Source organism: Ictalurus furcatus, chromosome 5, assembly GCF_023375685.1.
Source record: "Ictalurus furcatus strain D&B chromosome 5, Billie_1.0, whole genome shotgun sequence".
Lineage (NCBI taxonomy): Eukaryota > Metazoa > Chordata > Actinopteri > Siluriformes > Ictaluridae > Ictalurus > Ictalurus furcatus.
Genome location: NC_071259.1, coordinates 32,317,056 through 32,339,828, shown reverse-complemented (window position 1 = coordinate 32,339,828; position 22,773 = coordinate 32,317,056). Strand labels below are relative to the sequence as shown.

Genomic DNA, 22,773 nt, shown 5'->3' with positions numbered 1-22,773 from the left:
AAAAAAAAAAAAACACAATGGAAGAGTAAATAATGAATAAAAATGCCTTAGTATAATAAATGAATTAGCTTAAAATGGAATGTTGCATATTAATTAAAACATGTAGCATAAATAAACAAAGTATATATTATTATTATCTTACATTATCCTGAGAAACCCAATTAAAGCTAACGTTATTTCTGAATTTAAATGTACACCATTACCAAGGAGATTCTCCAAGCAGATATTTTGTTGGCTTTTATTATTATTATTATTATTCAAATTTTTTTTAAAAAGTTTTTTTTTTTTTATCTTGTCGAGAATTGCACCAAGAGAATTCATACTGCGTAAACACATACTTGAATTAATATCTCACTGTATTGCATTTGTGTGTTAATATTTGGAAAATCTCAAAGACTCTACAGAAACAGGACTTTCGTTGCTCTTCGGTTGACGATCAGGTCGTCGGTGACGCCAAAAAAATGACGGCACGCGAGGTTGAGTTTTTGTACATTTTATTAAAAGTTTAAATATCACAAATACCTTTTCCGTTTCTAACCTAACCTCACCGTATGCAAACCTCAGCAGAGTGTTTAATCACGATAGTCTTTAACTCAACATAAAAACACATGGCCTTATGAAAACGTGAACAATTCGTCAACTTTAAATCACAGACAGGATGAAAACCGTTGTTCCTGCATTGTTTAAAAAAAAATAATAATTAAAATAATAATAATAATAATAATAATAATAATAATAATAATAAAAGTACTGTTAAAGGACCGGATCACTCAGAAATCAGTGAGCTAATGACTGAGGAGTAACAACTGACTCACACGGGTGTTGATTAGTTTTCCAGAACGGCGGCTCTGACAGTAGCACAGCTTTATATTAATGCGCTGGTTCTGATGTGTTATGGTTTCCATAGTAACAACGAGTTACAAAGGGTACAAAGAAAATCGTTGACGCGGTGAAGTTTGGGTAACGCTTAAGGAAGGAGTCTCCAGTGTCAGCGCTTTGTAACAGTCCGAGGTGAAGCCGTAGCTTTAAGGTTTCTGACATGTTCAGGACAGAGGGGTTCACGCTTTGGCTGGTTTATATATATATATATATATATATATATATATATATATATATATATATATATATATAGTTTTAGATATAGTTTTACAGTTAAATAAACGTCACGATTTCGTGTTTTCTCAGATTTCTGAGCAAACCGATTCCCTTAAACAGTCGACTTTCCTTCATTCCTCCGTAAAAGAAAAGAAACAGCAGTTGACCCTGTTGCGTTATTCAAGACATGAATCTTTTTCGGATCGCGGTGTCGGTATGAACGACTCGTGGGAACTGCGCGTCTGTTTTTGGCACAAATTCGCCAAAAGTCTTCTTTCCGTTGGCGAGGGCAGCTTTCGCATGTAAACAACACGGCTTTCACTTCAACTTCGAGCGGATTCTTCGGAGGAATGGTGAAAACACACACACGCGCGCGCACACACACACACACACACACACACACACACACACAGGCTGCTTTCTTCCTCTGAAGAAGAATGTTTGGCCCTACCACGAGATATGAACGTCAAAAAGACATGAAAAAGACAGGGAAAGTTCCGGAGAGAGAGAGAGAGAGCGATGGGGCGCGTCAGTAGTCCTCAGCTGGAGAGAGAGAGAGAGAGAGAGAGAGTCATGATCATGAGGTAGATGAAACTAGATGAGCAGCGACGGATCATTCATAAATGATTCGTCCTTTATAAATGACTCCTTTACTCGAGTCATCAGGAGACTCGATACATAAAACAAGCGCTAAGGACTACATTCAGAGTTGGTGTTTTTTTTTCTTCTTCTTCCAAATGTAATGTTAATAGTGATGCAGGGAAAGTTCTGGGTATTCAGAGTCGGGTTACGCAGCTGTTCAACCCTCCTGTTACTTCCATGTTGGGAAAAAAAAAGTTACATCCATTATGTTATGGGTCGAAATGACTTCCACAGTTTTAAATACACAAAACACACAGCAAAGAACAGCTTGAAACCGTAAACAAACAGCTTAAAGAAGTAAACAAAGGGTCACGAACTTATATTTGTATATAAGTTCGTGACCCTAAATGAGGAAAGTCAAAACATTTCAAAGGGAAAAAGAGAGATGAACCAGTCGTTCAGACATCACAAACTGACCCATAACAGAACAGGAGGGTGAAGCTGATGTTCCGGGCTCTTTATTAAGATATTAAGCGAATAGTCTGATTATTAGAATTGCTTCCCAGCTTTTAAATACAAGTGCTCAGCTTTAAACCTAAAAAAAAATGTAAAAAGAAGAGTTAGGGATAGAAAATACGGACTGAAGACGTAAACAGCAAAGTTAACTTCAGAACTTTTTTCATAACTCGAGATGTTTGGGGTTACGTCTGAGGTCTGGATAGCGTTGTAGGCAATTTCGGGAATTAAATCCTCACCGCGCACTCGGACTCTGAATACGGCCCGAGGACTGAAGGTCTGAATCGATATATATAGAAACAGATCAGTGTTAAACAACATTTCAGAATTTGTTGACAGGAGAAATGACGTCTCTTTTGAAAATAGGCCTGCTGTCATGGCGTCTGTGTGTTACATCATACAACGTTAGCAAACTAACAGGGGTTAACTAGCTTACTTACGTTCACACTTAGCAAGCTGGCATTGGGTGAAAATTTGTTAGTGGAGAGAAAAAAATTCTGCTGTCAGTACATAATTATGTTTTAAAAAATGACATAAAGTTGGCTAGCTGAAGGGGTGTGGCCTCTAGAAAGAAGGAGGTGTGGCCTCTGTGTACATGAATGCAATTAAAGCAGGTGTGTCCCTTTGTCTGTGAGTAAGGTAAGTGTGGCTTCTGTGCCTTTAAGGCCTAATAAAAGGAGTCTTGCCATCTGTGCCTTTCAGTATTAGTAAAGGGGGCATGGCCTCTTGGCTGTAATAGTAAAGAAGGTGTGGTCTCTGTGCCTTTCAGTATTAGTAAAAAGGAGGTATAGCCTCTGTGTCTATCAGTATTAGTGAAGGAGGTGTGACCTGTTGGCTGGAATAGTAAAGAAGGTGTGATCTCTGTGCCTATCAGTATCAGTAAAGGAGGTGTGGCCTATTGGCTGTAATAGTAAATAAGGTGTGGTCTCTGTGACTATCAGTATCAGTAAGGAAGGTGTGGCCTCTGTGACTATCAGTATTAGTGAAGGAGGTGTGGCCTATTGGCTGTAATGGTAAAGAAGGTGTGGCCTCTGTGCCTATCAGTATCAGTAAGGAAGGTGTGGCCTATGTGAATATCAGTATTAGTAAAGGAGGTGTGGCCTATTGGCTGTAGTAGTAAAGAAGGTGTGGTCTCTGTGCCTATCAGTATCAGTAAGGAAGGTGTGGCCTCTGTGACTATCAGTATTAGTGAAGGAGGTGTGGCCTGTTGGCTGTAATGGTAAAGAAGGTGTGGTCTCTGTGCCTATCAGTATCAGTAAGGAAGGTGTGGCCTCTGTGACTATCAGTATTAGTGAAGGAGGTGTGGCCTGTTGGCTGTAATAGTAAATAAGGTGTGGTCTCTGTGCCTATCAGTATTAGTAAAGGTGGTGTGGCCTGTTGGCTATAATAGTAAGGAATGTGTGGGCTCTGTGCCTATCAGTATTAGTAAAGGAGGTGTGGCATCCATGCCTGCTACTCCCAGTGAAGGAGGAGTGGCTCTGTGTCTGTCAGTCTCAATGAAAAGGTGTGGCCTCTGTGACTGTCAGTCACAATGAAGGAGGCGTGGCCTGTATCTCTCACAGTATTACATACAGTGTAACTCGTACAGTATTGAAATCAGTGGCTACTTTAAATGTATAATTCATACATCATGTATCAAGATAAATTGTTGTAAATTATAAACGTGGCTTGTGTAATTATTATGTGAAATGTGGTTAATATGTTTCCGCTCAGACTCTTCACAAGAATAAGTGAATAAGTGAAGTGATTCAGAACACCCATCACTACAGAAGAGGATAAAGGGGAATGCAGTTTATTTGGAGTTAGTAGCAGGATTAGAAGGAACGCTGGCATGCGCTGGTTAACAGGAAGTGACATCGGCGGCGGCGGCTTACTCTCTATAGTGAGGATACACGTGCTGGCGGCGCTGCCGCGGCTGTTCACGGCCTTGCACATGTACTCGCCCTCGTCCTCTGGGAAGGTCTCAGGCAGGTAGAGGCAGTAGGTCTCGCCACGCTCGATGTACTGATAATCCTCGCAGTCCTGCAGCAGCTCACCCTCGAACCACCACGTCACCTCAGGCTTGGGCTCGCCCGTGATCTTCACCGTGAAGCGCACAGGCTCGGAGTCCACCACCGTCTGGTTCTTCAAGGGCTTTTTGAACCACGGAGCGCCCGACCGGCCGTGATCGTCCTCCTCATCGTAGGAGCCGTTCACAACGCTGCCTTCCTCTTCATCTTCATCCTCCTTTTTCTGACACACATACACCACAACATGTTTCAGGGTCCATGGAGAGAAAAATCCAAAGTCCAAAGCGTGCATGCAGATCCATCATGCATTAAGAGGGATGCATCAAACACAGTATCGTTAGGGGGTTTTGTCTGAGTTTGATCTGGATGAATAGTTATTAATATTCCAGACTGGTTTATTTCATGAGCTTCAGGAGGATCTAGCTAACTCTGATCACTCGTATGATCAGTGCATCTATTTCATTTACATTTAGGGCACTCGGCAGACGCCCTTATCCAGAGCGACTTACATTTATCTCATTTATATTTAACTGAGCAGTTGAGGGTTAAGGGCCTTGCTCGAGGGCCCAACAGTGGTAGCTTGGCAGTGCTGGGATTTGAACTCCTGACCTTCTGATCAGTCACCCAGATCCTTTAACCACTGAGCCTCCACTGCCTCATTTCAGCACCAACTCACTAACTGATCTGTAGGTAAAACACACACACAAAAACTAACGCGCATGCAACCTTCTACGCGAGCATGCTCCCCACAGCTAACACAGCCCTTTTAGTTCAAAGCGTCGGATTTCATTTCAGAATGAAGCATGACATGGAATTTCCCCCTCATCATGCAGAACGTCCAACAGTTATCTCTTAAACAAAGCGTCCCACAAGACTTTTACATTTTGGAGAGCGGCGTCGATTTCCTGCTGCTCGAAATGCATCCTCTGGAGCTTCTGCTCTTCGATCCTCCTCTTCTCCTCCTCCTCACGCGCTTTGGCCATCTGCTCGAACCGTGCGCGCATGTCCACTTTCTGCTTGAACGGCGCGTCCTCCGTTTTCACAGCGCCCTTCGTGTCCTCGTCCTCATCCTGCAGGGAAGAAAAAGCACACGTCACCAAAGACATTTGGGTTTGAGATCAAAAGATGTAGATGAGACGAGAGGTTAGGATTTCAGCTTTTATGTTTCTCCCTTCAGTCTCCTCTTCGGGTTGGGTGAAGGTCTGGTGATTGACTTGAACAGTCTAAGACCTTCCACTTTCTCCCCTGATGAAGTCCTTTGTTGAGGTGGCAGTGTGTTTTGGATCGTTGTCCTTCTGCATGATGGAGTTCCTCACGATTCATTCGGACGCGTTTCTCTGTAAATTGTCAGACAGGATGTTCCTGTAGACGTCTGAATTCGTTCTGCTGCTCCCATCATGAGTTCCATCATCAATAAAGATCAGTGAGAATGTTCCAGAAGCAGCCGTGCAACCCCAAGCCATGACGCTACCTCCACCATGTTCCACAGATCAGCTTGTATGTTCTGGATCATGAGCAGATCCTTTCTTTCTCCACACTTTGTCCTTTCCATCACTTTGGTAGAGGTTCATCTTGGTTTGTGGATCATCTCTGTATTTCTTTGCGAATTCCAGTCTTACTGCTGATGAGTGGTTTGCATCTTGTGTCATGCCCTCTATATTTCTTCTCTCGAAGTCTTCTTTGCACGGTGGGTTGTGATACCTTCACCCCTGCCCTGTGGAGGTTGTCGGTGATGTCACTGACTGTTTTGGGTTTTTCTTCACAGCTCTCTCAGAACGTTTCCGTCATCACCTGTTGTCGTTCTCCTCGGCCGACCCGTTCGGTGTCTGTCGCTCGGTACACCAGTGGGTTCTTTCTTTTTCAGGACGTTCCTCAAATTGTTATTGTATCGGCTATACCCGATGCTTGTGCAATGCCTCTGATGGATTTTCCCTCTTTTTCTCATCTTCAAAAACGCCTTACTGTTCTCCCATAGACAGCTCCCTGATCTTCATGTTGGTTTAACCTTTTTAACAACAAATGCAGTCTTCACAGGTGACATTGAAGGCTAAAACCGAGACTAGATGTTCAGAGCTATTTACTGTTTAAACAATCGATTGTTTGAACAGTCGAACAGGTCACACCTGGATAACAAGAAACACCTGTCAGGCACATGTTCCAATATTTTTGCTCGCCTACAAATTGGGTGGTCTGAAACAAAATGTGCTATGTTCCTGATAAGTTTCCTGATTAAAAAGCTCCTGGTCTAAAAAAAAGTTGGTTGTTTTCCCACCTCTACAGTTTGCTTTTGTAGTTGTGTGTATCGCGTGTTGTAATCCTGAAGCTCGGTATTTTCATCCCACTATGTACGCGGTAAATAAATAATAAATCTAGATTTGTCATGTTTGTGGCCCGTACCTCCACACAGCGCTCCGCTTCCCTCTCTTTGATCTCCTCATCGATGGCTTTCCTCCTCGCTCTCTCCTCTTCGATCTTCCTCTGGATCTCCTCCTCCGTGAGCTCTTTGATCTTCTCAAACTTCACCTTCAGGTTCTTGGCATGGATGGAGCCGGTTCTCTTCAGTTTTGTCAGCTCCTGGTACTCGGAGCTCACCACCTCCGTCGTCTCGTTGATCTCCTCCTGGGACACACAAGCACGCACACACACACACACACACACACACACACACACGCCACAGAATTAGTCGGGCATTGGAGTTTGTGTGATCACTTTGTAGATAATATACAGACTTCTACAGTAAGAGTAGTAAGATTGATATTTACCTCGCCCATCTCCTGACGTATCTGCTCAAACTCTTTCTTCTCTATCTCCATCTTCTTACGCCGTGCTTCCTCCTTCTTTTTCCGCTCCTCCTCCTCTTTCATCTTCATCATCTCCTCGAAATTGATCTCCAGTTTCCCAGGATGCATTGCTTCCTGCGATTCCGTCCTCACCAGGGTGTCGTCCTCGTCCTGCACCTGCAGGGACAGATGCAGGGATATAAGCTTATAAGTACAAGCACCTCAGGGCCAAGTAAGGTAATGTTAATAAACTATACATTTTTAAATTCTTGCACTTTAATATATATAACGTTTATGAGCTCTACGTATGATCCAATATGAGTCTCAACGCGAAAGATGCTAACGCCGGAGACCAAACACGTCCGACATATTTATAATTATCTGCTGCATGTAAAAAAAAACAAACAAAATGGAATAATTTTAATCCATGAGAGCTGAAACAGACAGCAGTCACTGCTTTAGTCACTTTAGTAATCAGCATCAGGCAGAATTACAGCCATGAGAATGAAAATACATCACAGTGTTATTTACGCTATTGAATATCATGCGTGCTCTATGCTCGTGTGCCAAATTATAAATAAAGACTTCACGAGTAGAATATAATATAACCGAACAGAACAGATTAATAGGATAGCTTACGGAACAAAATAAAACACGATAAAATTCAATTCATTAGAGGACAAGAGAAGAGAATAAAACTAAATAGAATACAATGAAATATAATGCAACTAACAAGAACAAAATGGAATTCATTTCAGTAGAATTGAACTAAATAGAATAAGAACGGAATCCACATTTTATGAGAATAGAATACACTAAAGAGAATAAAATTCAGCTGAATCCCAATAGAACAGGACCAAGTGGAATGGAATAGAATCCAGCCAAACAGATGAGAACTGAATACAACTAAAGTACAGTAGAATGGCAGAACTAAATAGCGTAGAGTGTAAGATAGTTCAATAAGAGAGAATAGAATGCAGCTAAAAGGAACAGAGTGAAATAGAACTGAATAGAAAGGAGTACAGCCACATAGAATAGAAGAGAATTTAATGGACTAGAATAGAAAATATACAAGAACAGAATAGAATATATAGAATAAACCTAATTTGACTCTGATAGAATAAGAGAATGTAACAAAATGGAATGGAATAGAATAGAACTAAATAGCACGGATCGGTAGATAATTCAATAAGAGAGGATAGAACACAGCTAAAAAGAACTGAAATAAACAGCAGAATAGAATGGAGTACGACTGAATAGAGTAGGACAGGACAGAATAGAATAGATTATGAACTAAATAGAATAGAGTAGAATAGAACAGAATAGAATAGATTATAAACTAAATAGAATAGAGTAGAATAGACAGACATAGAATAAAATAGAACAGAATGGAGTAGAATAGAATAGAATAAAACAGAATAGAACATAATAGAATAGAATAAAGTACTACAGAATAGAATAGAGTACACCTAGGTAGAATAGAATAAAATAGAATGGACCAGAATATAACAGAGTCCAGTTAAATAGAATCAAATAGAACATAATAGAATCAATTAGAATAGAATAGAGTACACCTAAGTAGAATAGAATAAAATAGAATGGACCAGAATATAATAGAGTACAATTCAATAGAATCAAATAGAATAGAATCTAATAGAATAAGAATAGAACATAATGGAATAGAATAGCGTAGAACCATAACGTAACAGAACAGAGTACAACTAAATAGAATAGAATGAAATAGAATAGAATGGAATAGAAACTGTTTTTTTACAGTCCAATCAAACAGGCTTGCATCTACCAGGATCCTATTACTTACATCTATTACTTATACGTACATATCATATTCATGAGGCTCAGTAACCATGACAACAGCACATTATTTTTATATATTAGTTTTGCCTGATATCCTTCAATTGTTAAATATATCTGAACTGTAGAGTTTAAATAGAAAGTGCCTTACTTCTCCTGCCCCGAGCGCCGGCGTATCGCCCTGATCCCGGGACCCGCTCTTTGAGAGACAAAATGCAGAGAAGCACAGCAGCGTCGCACCACGTGAGCACACCTTCATACACTTCATTACTGTGACAGACATTTCTACTTCCTATCAGCGACAGTGAGTCAGATTAGAGCTCTTTCCTCGTGTTTAACCTTCCGTTCTCTTCCAGTTTCATATAATAATAAATAATATCGGGCATATTACAGGTGCAACAGAAACCAGAAGGAAGGGGTTAAAGATAGGTAAAAGAATAATAATAATAATAACTATTAGTGTAAGTAGGAAAGTGACGATATTGTGTGCTCAGATGATATACGGGTTAGCAAGCATACATCCACCATGCAGACCCGCAGGCATTCTGGGTTATGGTTACATTAAGACTCTCCTGGCTAAATGTTTCAAGAATTGAACAAAAGATAAACCGGCCAGTCGCCAGTCGCACCAGTTGAACTTAAGTTTCAAGATGTAGCACTATATCAGAGTTTAGGAAAGAAACACCACATATAAACTAGCGTGATAAATCAGGATGAACCACAAAGTTAGCTGGCTGTACTGTAGCGAGCTAGCATGTTGAGCGATAAGCTACAGAGGGGCGAATTAATTCAATGAGATAGATGGAAAGATAGATATCGAGATAGCTGGAGAGAGATGGATATATAGAGAGTTAGATATAGGTAGAGAGACAGATGTGTATATATGGTATATAACGCTAGATTTATGCGAAATACTTTCAGTATAGGACCGGACAGAATTATTATCAAAACTAAGGTTCAGCTGGTGACAACTGACAGAAGGAGTGTTACCTCAGGGCCATCACCGAATAACCGAATCCAAAATGGCTCCCCAAAAGTGTGGAGGCCATTTTGTATTCAGCTGATATTAAGTCTCAGAGCCAACGCATGCAGATCCATGCTAATCTGGAAAGGATCGTCCCCATTTTCACCGTTTCGCCTCACCATGTTCTTGCGAGCCTCGGCGAACAGCCTCTTCTCCTCCTCCAGGCGACGCTTGGCCTCTTCCTCCTTCCTCTTCTGCTCTTCCTCACGTCTCTGCCTCTCCAGTTCCTCGAAGCTGATGGTCAGTTTACCTGGATTGTCCCCGGCGTCGACACTCATGGCAGCCAGCAGGATGTCGTCTTCGTCATCTAGATGCTGAAAACAACGCGAGAGCTGTGTAAGATGTGTTAGCAAACCGGGGATCATGACACGCAGCTCAATGCTCAAGTCTGCAGTTTATAACGATGCTATTTATGCTAACGTTCTCCGCTTCCGTCTGATGCTTCATGATCGCAAAAGATCTGACGGGACAGTCGAGATGAGCCCGATTGACCCCTTCATGCTAGGACATTAAAGCCCAATCCTGGTGTTAAGTCGTGCTAGCTCTGGCTAATTGTGAGTAATTAACACGTTTTGAATGCAAAAACTTTACTTTTGACCCACTTGTAACAATAATCCAGGTATTTTACTGTACCATGTACAGTTTATTCATAAATATCTTATCAAGCTAGCGATAAGTTAGCGATAACGCTAACTGATACTAAGGAATCAACCGTATTTGTTTTTATGCTAATAAAATAAAGCCATGCTAGCTCCTCATGGTTAAATCTGTGCCAATACATTTTAAAATTTAGAACAAATAGATTACTTAAGACTCATATTTATTCCAGGTATGTTACTGTATTATGGGAAGTGTATTTGAAAAAACTAGCATTAAGTCAGTGACTTCCTTATAATAGGATTCACGAACGCTAACTTCACTAAGGAATCAAGAGTTTGCACTTTTATGCTAGTAAAATAACAGTCATGTAGCATGCTAGCATTTATGCAAGTTTACACATAAAAAGAAAAAAAAAACATGCTACTTGGTGGCTAATGCCTTTTATGAACTTAATAAAAGTGAACAATTAACTAAATGCCTTTTATTATTATGTTTAGCGCAGTCTATTTATGTAATAAGCTAAGTTGTTAAGTCATGCTAGTACGACAGGACCGATGTTTGAGGAATTGAGAAATTTTCAGGTTTTAAAGGTTCGATTTCTTGACACTCAGACATGACATATATAACGACACTAATAATAAATCTAAAAACCAAAATGCTGATAAAACATGCTACTGTACACCTTGGCTAATATCTTTCATTTGCTGTTAGCTGTGTTAGCATGTTTGCTCTGCTTCTGAGCTCGAAGCCTTTCGTACACGTTTGTACGTCTTGAAACGGACGCGTTTGCATATTTAACTATCAGTGCAATGTGCGTAATGTGTTCAGGACCATCGAAATAAGGAAACGTTGGAGGTTTTTCGTGCTAAACTTTAGCGTATAGTGTAAGTGCGCGATCCGAGACGTAGCTATAGTTAGCTAGCTGTGTCAGCGATATATATTTAGCATGCTGTGTTTGTTTTTTGTTGTATTTTTTAAATTTTAAATCAGTGACTGATCTGACCATGCTCTTTCGGGCGTCGGCAAACGCCTTCCTCTCCTCCAGGATGCGTCTCTTCCTTTCTTCCTCCACACGTTTGTGTTCATCCTCCAGTCTCTGTCGTTCTAGCTCCTCGAAGCTGAGCCTCAGTTTCCCCGGCCGGATCTCTTCCTTCTCGCTCTGTTCGGTGGTCACGTCCTCGTCATCCTGAGGCTGGACCACGTGAAGACACAGTATTTGTGGTTTTGTAAAAACGTTACAGTATTTATTTTTTTTCCCCCCCTTAAAAGAATGTTAAATCAATCAATCAATCTGGTGTTCTTTCTTCTGAGAACTTTTATACGTAAGGAATCGGAAAGCAACACAATAATCAACAACACCTAGGTGTGATGAAGCGGAGTCGCTCAGTACATTCACACGGACAACAATAATCTGATATGAACCCGATTAAGACGATACTCTGATTAAGAAACTAGCATGTAAGCAGAGATTTCTGATGATCTTAATCCGACTAAAGTTATACACGGAGTAAACACAAATGACGTGTGGAGTATTCCTGTTTTAGTCGCATTACAGACATGTACACACCTTAATCACACCATTAACATCGTGTGGGAGTTTTCTCCGCATTGTGCGATGCCATGACATTCAGAATTAGTTTTGTGGACGTTAAGTGTAACTATAAAGAGATTTTTTAAAAAGGGGGCGGAGTATGGACCAAAAAGGGTGTTAAAGGGTGTACCATGCCCATTTTGGCCTCCTCGAAAGCTTTCCTCTCCTCCTGGAGCCTCCTCCTGGCCTCCTCCTCGGCCTGCTTCCTCTGCTGCTCCTGCCTCTCCTTCTCCTGCTCCTCGAACGTCAGACGCAGCTTCCCTGGAGTCACGCGCTCCTTCTCTTTCCCCTCGGCCTCCTCATCATCCTGCACAACCAAAATACATCAGATTAATCGTCGTCCCTGTTTTCTGAAGAAGCTTCACTGTGCTCTTTTCTGCTCTTCGTTCCAGTCACAGATCCACCTTTCCTACCCCCCACCGATCCTCCCGACCTGGTTTGTGGAAACGGAGCGTCGCTTGGCCTCTCTGAACGAGCGGCGGTTCTCGTCGTATCTCTTCTTCTTCTCCTCCTCGGTCCTCTTCTTCATCTCCTCCTCTCGACTCTTCTCCATGTCCTCGAAGTTCACTTTGATCTTCCCGGGTTGCTTCTGCGCTTTAGCCGGGACGACTCGCACCAAGACGCTGTTGTCTCCGTCCTGTGGACGGAATGAAGTTCACAAATCGAACGTCAGCATCGGACCGGCGTGGTGTGAAACGTACCAAAGTGTGCGCACCCTTAACGCGTGAGATCTTCGCCTAAACAATCCAAACTCCTTATTAAAGCACTCGAGTTCTTATTTTAAAACAGGTTTCTGTTCAAGATTACCTTACTTGCTCCATTACACTGCTCGTACGCTAAGCGAAATCCAAAAACGTGCCCATAGTTCTCCATGTTCTCACCTTTAAGTCTGCTGATATTGAGTCAAAACCAGTTATTAAGCCGTTAGCAGCAGGACATCACGACAGCAGATTTTCTCCACCTCAGGTTGGAATTATAAGCACAAAAAGAATAAATCCATCATGTGATCACTAGCTGGATCATTTCTCACCAACAGAAGTGTCTAGATTTCTCCAGATCTCCAACGTAACCCCTTTTTCTGTTCATATTGTCGATATATCATGTGTTAGCTGTTAAGAGATGGCAACGGAAATTTCGAAGAAGAAAAAAACATGAAGAAGAAGAAGAAGAAGAAGAAGAAGCAACGGGTGTGTGATCAGGATGGTTGTCATGAGCAGACGTGTTCCTGTATCCTGCTCTGACACACACACACACACACACAAAGAGACCCAGACGAGTTGTAGCTTAGCCCTCGCCGTCCTGCTGGCTCAGCTGTTTCTTCTGAACGAGTCCCAGCGCCTAATTCACTCCGAAAAAGTGGCTGACCTCTCGTTTTAGACCGCATGGGAAACAGTTGCCGGTCACATGTCGTCCGGACCTGCCAGATTTACTGCCTCGGTACAGAGTCAGAGTTCTGGGGCAGATGCGATGTAGACAATTGTTCCACGTGAGTGCTATGTTTATTTTGAAACAAACGATTTGGCCCCTTATTGTTCTCTCATTCCTGACCCACGATCGTTTGTACGTTTATGAAACGCTTCGGCCGGTACAGATCTAATTAACGGCGGTCTCAGCGTCTAACACGCTTCCGCGAGTAAAGAGCACAACATTCCAGGCGCTATTTTAAACCACTGTCTCCACACACCATGTGTTAGCGCTCTGAAGTGATGCTCGACGTTGCTAACGCCAGCCGGCCGGATACGATATCTCCAAAGATACAGAAACTACGCAGAGGTTTGTCGGCCTTCATTTCTGTTTTCGCTTTAATTCATCGGCGTAAACGAGGAATAAAGCCGTTATAGGAAAATAATGTCGTACTCTTTAATCCGTTTATCGTTACGTTTAATATAGGCGCTGTAAACAGTCGTTCCCAATCCAGCCTGTCTCTCGAAGACATAAAAAAACAAAAAAAAACGCGTGTTTGTCGTGTTAGCGAGAAACCGCAAAGGAAAGTCAGAAAACTTAACGTTAAAGCGCTGACACTGGAGACTCCTTCCCTAAACGTGCTCGCTCACCTCCTCCGCCTTCTTGGCCAGCTCCTTCTGAATCTTGGCCTTCTCCAAGGCCTCCTGAGTGACGCGCTTCTTCCTCTCTTCCTCCGTCTTCCTCCTCTGGTCTTCCTTCCTCTGCTTCTCCATCTCAGCAAACTTCCCCTTCACGCTGCCTGTGGAGACAGAAACGGGATTACGGATTAAAAGAAGATGTAGATTTGGATTTCTGGTCGCTTTCAGGACGCCGGTGTCTGCCTGTGTTTTTACGTCTTCCGACTCACCGATGATCTTGGGGACGTACGATTTCTCAACCTTGGCCGGTTGTACTTCCTCCTCCTCCTCGTCGCTGGAGGCGAGCAGCTCTTTTATCTGCGGAGGATGAGACAGCAGGTTGTTGTGAGGTTAGAAAGGGTTTATCTGGGGGATCATCTGCTTTTATACGGCCTGCGCCGTGATTACACCGTAATGGCTGGTAATCCTGTAAGTACAGCATGCAGCGAGGAAACCGATTGGACCTTCTATAGTCACATGACCAGCGGCTGCTGCAAAGTCTTTAAATATCCATCATTTTTTCTGAATCAGGACGCATGTTATTTAGTTTTTGGATACACCGACGCTCACATACTGACCATCTGCTTTTTGCGCATCCTCTCTCGCTCTTTGACGTACTGCTCCTTGCGTTTCTTCTGCTCCTCCTCGCTCCTCATGCGGTTCCTCTCCTCCCTGACCTTCTGCATGGCCTCAAACTTGCTCTTGACGTCCCCTTTGCTTGTTTTTGGGATGTAGCATTTCTGCACTGGTTTTTTGGACTTGAGGAGTCTCTTTGGGAAGAAAGTAAGAAGGATGAAGGACGTTCAAAAGGAGGACGTGCTTGAACCTAACATGACTTATCTGATTCATTGAAGAACCTCCAACGGGCATCCTATCGAGCCACGTCGTCTCTTTATACCACTTTGACATCAATGGACATTTATTGGAAAATCCCCCGATTTAAATATTTTATATTTCTGTGCTGATCAATCAAAGACCTTCATACTCTTAGGGAAGTGGAAATAAAGGTCTCCTCCATACCTCTTGTTTTAGTGCGACGTCTGTCGGGTTGGCTCCGCCCGTCTCCGTCGAGCCGTCCTCGAAGGTTCCGACGTCGTTCATGTTTTTCACCTCAGTGATGCCGGCGTCGGAGCTCTTCTGCGGCCTTTCGCGCTTTCTCGTCCTGCCGGTCTTCTTTGTCTCTGCTTCCTCCGTCACGCCGTTCATTTCCTCCTGAGTCGCGAGGTTCTTCGTGTCATCTAGGTGGCTTACGATGTCGGTCATTCTGGCGTCTCTGTTAGACGGGATGATGAGGCCTAAAGATGGATCCTTCAGATGAAGCCTGTGATGAAGCAGCGCGCCTGAAGGAAAGAGAGAACCAAATCAACAGACATCAAAGCAAAGCGGCGTATAAGGAAGAAGTTTAAGGAAGCATAATTAGGCACACCAATATAATAATCACACTTTAGGGAAAGAACCACCATCTTTATACCAGGGGGGGCAAACTGAATTTATGTAACATCAGATTAACCTCATTACATTAACATCGCCATAAAAAAAAAACCCCACGGTTTTACCATACAGTGTCTTGCATAAGTATTCACCCCCCTTGAACTTTTCTAGATTTTACAACCTGAGCTGAAATGGACTAAACTGGGATTATGTGTCAATCGTTTTAACCTTCTAATGAAGAACCACGTCGTTTTTTGGTCAGGTTTTGCCAGTAGATGAGTTTACAGCCCTGAGCTTATCGCTCTATTTTGCCCCCTCGAGACACCTAGAAAGAGACTAGCTCTGTATTTCTAATCTTTCAATTCGATTACGGTCCACAATATGACTTTAATTGATAGCATACACTCTGAATTCCTCTAAAATTCCTCTACATACATGCTTTGGCTTAAAGGAGAGACTTAAAGGAGGGCGGGGGGCTTTTTGGGGGGGGGGTGGATGGTCTAGGAACATAACCAAATACGAATACATTGTTGAACAGAAACTATCACAGAAATTCATCATAGGTTCCAAATGGTATTACAAATTTGCAACCATTACAAACCATCAGCTAGCAGTTAAAACCATTACCATTAATGGAATCCACTAGACATAACATGCCACCAACAGAAAGCAATAAACTCCCAGTAGTATCCCAGTAATAACAATTTCCATTAAAACCAGTACAATTCCCATTTTAACCATTAAAACCATTACCAATTCTATTCAGGTTTCTATTGTTTGTTTGTATTTCAGCGGGGAATACAGATACAGGTTGTTTTTTTTTAAAGAAGCTTGAAAGAAATCTCAGGGCCAAACAAAGATTACAACATTACCTAACGTTATTTAACACTGTTAATTAACAAGAAGGTGCGACGCCGTGAGAGATGCATTTACCGCATCCCTACTAACTGCCTGGTCAAGCTCACGGAGATTTCAACTAGACCACTAGTTTGTTTATAATTTGAGAAATACAAGCAGCCGAATCTGTTAGAAGATATTTCAAGTGCGTGCAAACAAAAGTAATAACGTAATTTTTTTTAACAGTCTTGCACACATCTCTAAGAGAGAGAGAGAGAGAGAGAGAGAGAGAGAGAGAGAGGGCTGTTATGAACTACAACGATGTAGCTGAGGTCGAGAATCTGTCAAAGCCAGAAATTCACAAAGCCACGCCCACTTCTGGTTTAAATTGCAATACGGATACGGATATTTGGAACACATACGGCGTTTGCGTTCGACCAAAACCCGAGCAAAGCGACAATACCAAACACATTTTTACGGAGACGTTATCAAACACGCAAACGCAACACGAGAGTTGGACGTCATTTCAAAGCTCCATCAATTATCCTTTATGTTTCTACGCCTTTTAACAACATCACAGTTATAACAGTGAACATGTGGCGTCGTAATCCTTCGCTTTTTTTATAGGAAAATCTATTTTAGCTGTGTGATGAAGCGGTCTTAATGTCATCACGCCCGAGTTTCCCAAGCGTTTCTTTCCTCTTACGCTATTACGACTCCCTCGCCTCACTTTCCCTCTCTCGAATTTAACGAGACAAGAACGAAACGGAACGCGTGTCTCGTTGCCGAGAAACCACGACGACGCGTAAACTCGTCCGTCCCTGAAAAGGTCGGAAAACGTGACGTCTTGCTTCGGGCTTCACCTCTTGAAGACCGTTACGAAGCGCCGACGCTGGAGACTCCTTCCACGCACGTTAAGTAAACGTCTCGTTACGGAAGAATTTCAGCGTGTTAGTTAGTCATCTTTATAAAGATCTGAAGTTATAAAGTTGTGTTTTTTTTTTTGTATACATTGAAATGAAGAGCGTCGCGACGGGTTTTGGCGACGTAGTTTGTGGAACGCTAACGACTAAACCTTCTAGCAACCTGTCGAATAGATTGAACGTCATGAGAACGTTCTCCACGGGGACGAAATCCCAGCACGATATGCAGAGCCTAAATTTAACTGCTGTCGGTGAGGGCCCATGTGACCCATGGCTATTTTTGAGGACAGCTATGTGGTGAGATTTGAGGGGGTCGGGGAAGAGGGTGTGTGTGGCGGGGAGGGGGGGTGAACACACACACACACACACACACACAGAGTTTATATCATTACACTTAAAAAAAAAGAAGAAAAAAAAAGAATGACGTTTTATAAATCCTTATTTTTACATTGAATTGTTTCCAGCGTAAATTCTATTCTAAGAACTGACCTCGAGTCTCTACGCCATTTCTACTTCACATCCAAAGGACAGAATATAACTGACGAGTCTCTGATAGCGACCGTATCGAGTCAGTTTGATGGTGAATGAATTTAAAAAGTCAGTTTTAGCACGTACATACATACGCCAAATAATTCGACGTCGATTATTATTCAAATGTCTGCGGTATTAGCGTTGTACCGAATATCGTATTGTCGTCATGTTCGCAGGTCTTTGTTCATCACACCGAAAACTTCATATATACATGATATTTTTTGTGAAGAAGAAGTCGTCTGGAAAGTATGTTTAGCTCAGATTAGCCTTTAATTTATATTTGATGTTTATACACGTTTATTTTTTATTAAAGTGGCTGTCGAGCGTGACCGTTACACACAGGTAAAGGTAGGTATTTTATTTAAATCGCGTTCTTTTTGTGAATCAGGGTTAATAACCGTGCCGTTTTAAGAATAACGTTGACACAATGTCAGGTTGGGAAAATGTATAAAACACAGTCCGTACGATGAATGAAATCAATTGGAAGAAAACTTCGTCAAAAACAAAACACAAACTGAGAATAAAACCGTAAAAATAGGCCAACAACAATGCAATAAATAAGAGCGTATATATATATGTATATATGTATATATATTAAGAACGTGCGTACAAATAGAATAAAAGTTTAATACTTTTTTTTTCTTCTTTACTTTTTTTTTATTATTATGTAAAAGTAAGGCGAATAATAAAAGCTAAGTTAAAAGTGTGAGAATAAATTTGTAGCATTTTTTTTTTTTTTTTAACCAGAGAAGCCTGACGTTATTATTATTATGATTAATTCTGTGAGAGACTCAGATATACATTTAAAATACGTTTAAAATTCCAGAATTTTTTTATCAATCGTTTCTACACATATACAATTATAAAATTTCACAACATTGAATTTTTTTTTTTTTTTTTTTTTTTTTTAAATCAATAATAAAACCTACCGGTTTGTAGTTCCTCCTCCTCCGAGTTCTCTCATAAGAACTTTTCCACAGCAAAAAAATAATAAACCTCTGGTGTCCACAGCGAGATCCAGATCCGTAATTCCACACTGCACTGTGTGTGCGCGAGTGTGTGTGTGTGTGAGAGAGTGTGTGATTGTATGTGTGTGTTACTTTGACAGACAGGAGAATGAGTGAAGCTTACAGACGGACCTGCCCTGGCCATAAAAGCCCTGTTATACTGACCACCGCATTCCGCACGCGTCACCACTCCACAGCTGTCACCCCACACACACACACACACACACACACACACGGCTGCCCTTTTTACCCCCCCCCCAGTTTCCTCTAACCCTGTCCTGTAGCTGAGCATTATGGGTCTTCAGAGCCATTTTTGTGCCTTGAGTAATTAGTGTTGAATCAACACCGGCAGTTTTACAGAGTTTCTATCGTTCCATGACTCAACACCGTAAGAGTTCCTTCAACACCAGAACACCTAAACTCGACCCAACACTGTCAAATGAATTTAGCGTCACAGTAATTCATTCAACACGGTGAGAGTGACTTCAACACCACTTAGCAACGCCGTGACAACAGCTACAACTCAACACTACTGGAGTTAGAAGCTAATTCAGCACCGTTATGAGTTCATTAAACACTGTAGGTGTTCGTTCACCAGCACGCGAGGTCAATCAAGGTCGTGAAATCGTCAACACCATTGATTTTAGGACTTAAATCGACAGTACACACTTTAATCCAAGACGGCGGGAGATAATCCAACACCATGCGACTTTATTGAACACCGTCGGAGTTTCTGTAACACTGCGGGAACAAGAATTCAGCATCGTGATTACAGTCATTCAACACGGTGTAAGAACCGAAGAGCTCGTTGAACACTGTCAGAGTTAATCCGTGATCGTGACAGAGTGAACTCTACACTACGCGGCGCCCTCCACTAATATTGGCACCCTTGGTAAATATTTGTTTGAACTTTTGAGCTTTTGTTAAAAAAAAATTCACAAAAATACTCTGCTCTCATGGATGTCAAACTATTACAAACACAACACAGGTTTATATAAATAAAATCTTTGTTAAATATAGTGTGCAACAATTATTGGCACCCTTTTAGTCAATACTTTGTGCTAGCTCGCTTTGCCAAGATAACAGCTCTGAGTCTTCTCCTATAACGCCTGATGAGGTTGGAGAATACATGGTGAGGGATCTGAGAGCGTTCCTCCAGACAGAACCCCTCCAGATCCTTCACATTTCGAGGTCCATGCTGGTGGACTCTCCTCTTCAGTTCACCCCACAGGTTTTCTATGGGGTTCAGGTCAGGGGACTGGGAGGGTCATGGCAGGAGCGTGATTTTGTGGTCAGTAAACCGTTTCTGTGTTGATTTTGATGATGTTTTGGATCATCGTCCTGCTGGAAGATCCAACCACGGCCCATTTGAAGCTTTCTGTCAGAAGCAGTCAGGTTTTCATTTAATATCTGTTGATATCTGTTGTTCATGATGCCATGTTTGCACTGGAAAGAGTTTGTTTGTTTGTTTCGTTGTTTATTTACATATTTATTATTGAATGTATTGAATTTGTTAAATAATGATATATTTTTTACATTTACTGTACAGTTGCGGTGTTGAGGATTGAGCTATAAACACAAGGTGTGTGTGTGTGTGTGTGTGTGTGTGTGAGGAGATATTAGTCAGCGTTATCTTCATGACGCTTTTTGATAACCTAAATACCACAGCTACTCAGAGCCACGCACACACACACACACGCACACACACACACACACGGTCACAGCCCTGTTTAACAGCTCAGACTCAGACTGTGTCAGTGTAAGTGAAATGGAAAGAAGATGGCCGTAAAGACCACACTAGATTACAGTTACTGTAGATCTTTATTTACGTCCAGAGTTCTTCCTCGGGAACTTCCCGTGTGCTGAGGTTCTCTCTTACTAAAATAAGGAGGCTGAGGAGACAGCTGTCCTGCTCAACCATTTTATCTGAGCAGAGCAAATGGCTGCAGCCAAGAAATCTCTGACATCTCTGCAGCCTCGAGCAGTCCGTGTGGGATAATGTTCAGAAGTGTCCACGATGACAGTGCTGCTGAGTTCTGGACTCTGATTGGTCAGAAGCTGGAGATTCATTTTTGGTTCCCAGGTTGTCTCACTGAGGGAATCTTTCAGTGCAGAACACTAAACAGAGTGATTCTCTATCAGAAAGAGCTCCATGCAGAACGCTTTTGGTGACGTCAAGAACCCTTAATTACCCAGGAACCCCTTTAAGAACCCCTAAAGGATGATTTTTTTTTTCTAATGGTGTGTGTATTACTGGGTAAATGTGGAGTACAAACTCCAAATTATTGTTCATTATTTTCTTCCTTTGTAGAACCCTAAACCCAATGTACACTTAAAGAATCTTTTTGGAAGCTAGGAACCTTTAATTAGACAAAGAACCCTTGAAGAACCTGTTTTTTCCTCTAAAAGTGTGTATGTTAGCTGGGTGAGTGTGTGGTGTCAACAGGTAAACATTCTGCATCTTAGTACTTGTTCTGTAAGGGCTCATTGTTTGATAATTAAGAGTTCTTCACCTTTTAAAGGGTTCTAATTGTTTTGTTTTGTTTTTAAACCAGGGTTCTCCTCGAGGGACAACTGAAGAACTTAAGGGTTCTAAGTTTCAGGCACAGAAAATGTGCAACTTCTTATGATTTATTTTTTTCTTTTGGTGTACATCAGAAGTTCTTGCCAAAGTTTGCACTCAGACTTCACGCTGGGTTTTTGTTGTTGTTGTTGTTGTTGTTGATTAAAGTATTGGCACCCCCGACTTTAAAACAATCTCGTTCTGATCCTGTGAAAGAAAACGTGACTGAGCCCCACACACGTTTGAACACATGGGGGGGTGGGGGTACATGGCCACTTCCATGTTTGTCTCTTGCTAGCATCAAGCTAGCCAGCTAACTTTAACGAGCGATGTATATTTTCCGCTGTATAGTCAGTTATAGATTGTTTACTGTTGATGCTGTGAGCGGCCATGTTGATTTGACGTCACTCGCTGAACTTGGAGTTAGAGAAACCATCCCGAGCTCCTGAGTAGGAATTCCGAGTAGTTGAGGAGCGTTTTCTTTGGGCTTTTTTTTTCCCCTACTCTGAGGTCTTTACGAGCCACAAGTCAAGACCTTGAGTCGAATGCAGCATATTCTTTTCTCGGCGATTATTAGAGATGGTCGATACTGAAACCTTTAGGATTCCTCACTGTCTTGAGGATGTGCAGGATTCGTCCCGACGATCTATTTCTGCTCGCAGCTCTCTGCACTTCTTCACGTTTTCTTCATTCTCAGAGACAGATGAAGTCTCTCCCCCTCGCTTCAGTGTTTCATTTCATACGGATGCTGTCGATTTTGTAGCTAAGCGCTGCTGCTGCAATCATAAAGACTGCCCTGAAGCTCATCTCAGGACTCTTACTCACAATATAACACACTCAGTACTGATTGTCTTTACTCTTATAGATCTGTATGCTGTAATGATTTACAATCAAACCCAGAGGAGTGTGATTCACTCCATTTCAATCCATTTCTGGATTGTTCATTGGGAATCTAAATCTATATCGGGATTTCTGTAAAGCTGCTTCGTGAGAATGCTTTCCAGACGTTGTAGTGCACTAGATGTTAAAGCAGGTAGCCATATTGGGAAAAGGATAAGTAATGGCTCCGATCGCAGCTGCTGACTCACTGACCGTCGGACTCATCTGCGTGGACTCGTCTGAGATCATCAGAGAAATGATTTCGCAAAGCAGATGGAGATAGATTTTGAGGTAAGACCGACTCTAATTTCGTCTGCTGCCCCTCCTCGCAGTGTGATTTTGTCCTTGAGGAAAGTCGACGTGTGAATAAAGCGGTGTGGAGCTCAGCACCGCTCCTGTAACCTGAGGACTGACCCAGCATGCATCTCTCTCTCTCTCTCTCTCTCTCTCTCTCTCTCGGGGACGCTGCGAGACACTTGGATTTCATTTCGAGTCAAAAGGCTGAAGGTCAA

At 42.0% G+C, this 22,773-nt stretch overlaps 1 protein-coding gene across 3 annotated transcripts; it reads right to left on the bottom strand.

The window, feature by feature from the left end:
* Nucleotides 1-1,111: 1,111 nt before the first annotated feature.
* On the bottom strand, nt 1,112-18,927 carry nexn (nexilin (F actin binding protein)). Of its 3 annotated transcripts, XM_053625942.1 has the most exons (15): nt 18,742-18,927; nt 15,111-15,430; nt 14,669-14,860; nt 14,321-14,408; nt 14,064-14,212; nt 12,443-12,646; nt 12,140-12,316; nt 11,422-11,610; nt 9,938-10,132; nt 8,946-8,993; nt 6,965-7,159; nt 6,600-6,821; nt 5,084-5,272; nt 4,068-4,425; nt 1,112-1,638 (listed from the first exon to the last, which is right to left on the bottom strand). In XM_053625942.1, exons 2-15 carry the CDS (start codon nt 15,351-15,353, stop codon nt 1,625-1,627), a joined length of 2,463 nt encoding a protein of 820 aa, XP_053481917.1. In that variant the 5' UTR covers nt 15,354-15,430; nt 18,742-18,927; the 3' UTR covers nt 1,112-1,624. The 3 variants fall into 3 exon arrangements, with proteins under 3 accessions (XP_053481917.1, XP_053481918.1, XP_053481919.1); XM_053625943.1 differs by lacking the exon at nt 8,946-8,993; XM_053625944.1 differs by lacking the exon at nt 18,742-18,927 and having other exon boundaries at nt 14,669-14,858; nt 15,111-15,182.
* Between the last annotated feature and the right edge of the window lie 3,846 nt (nt 18,928-22,773).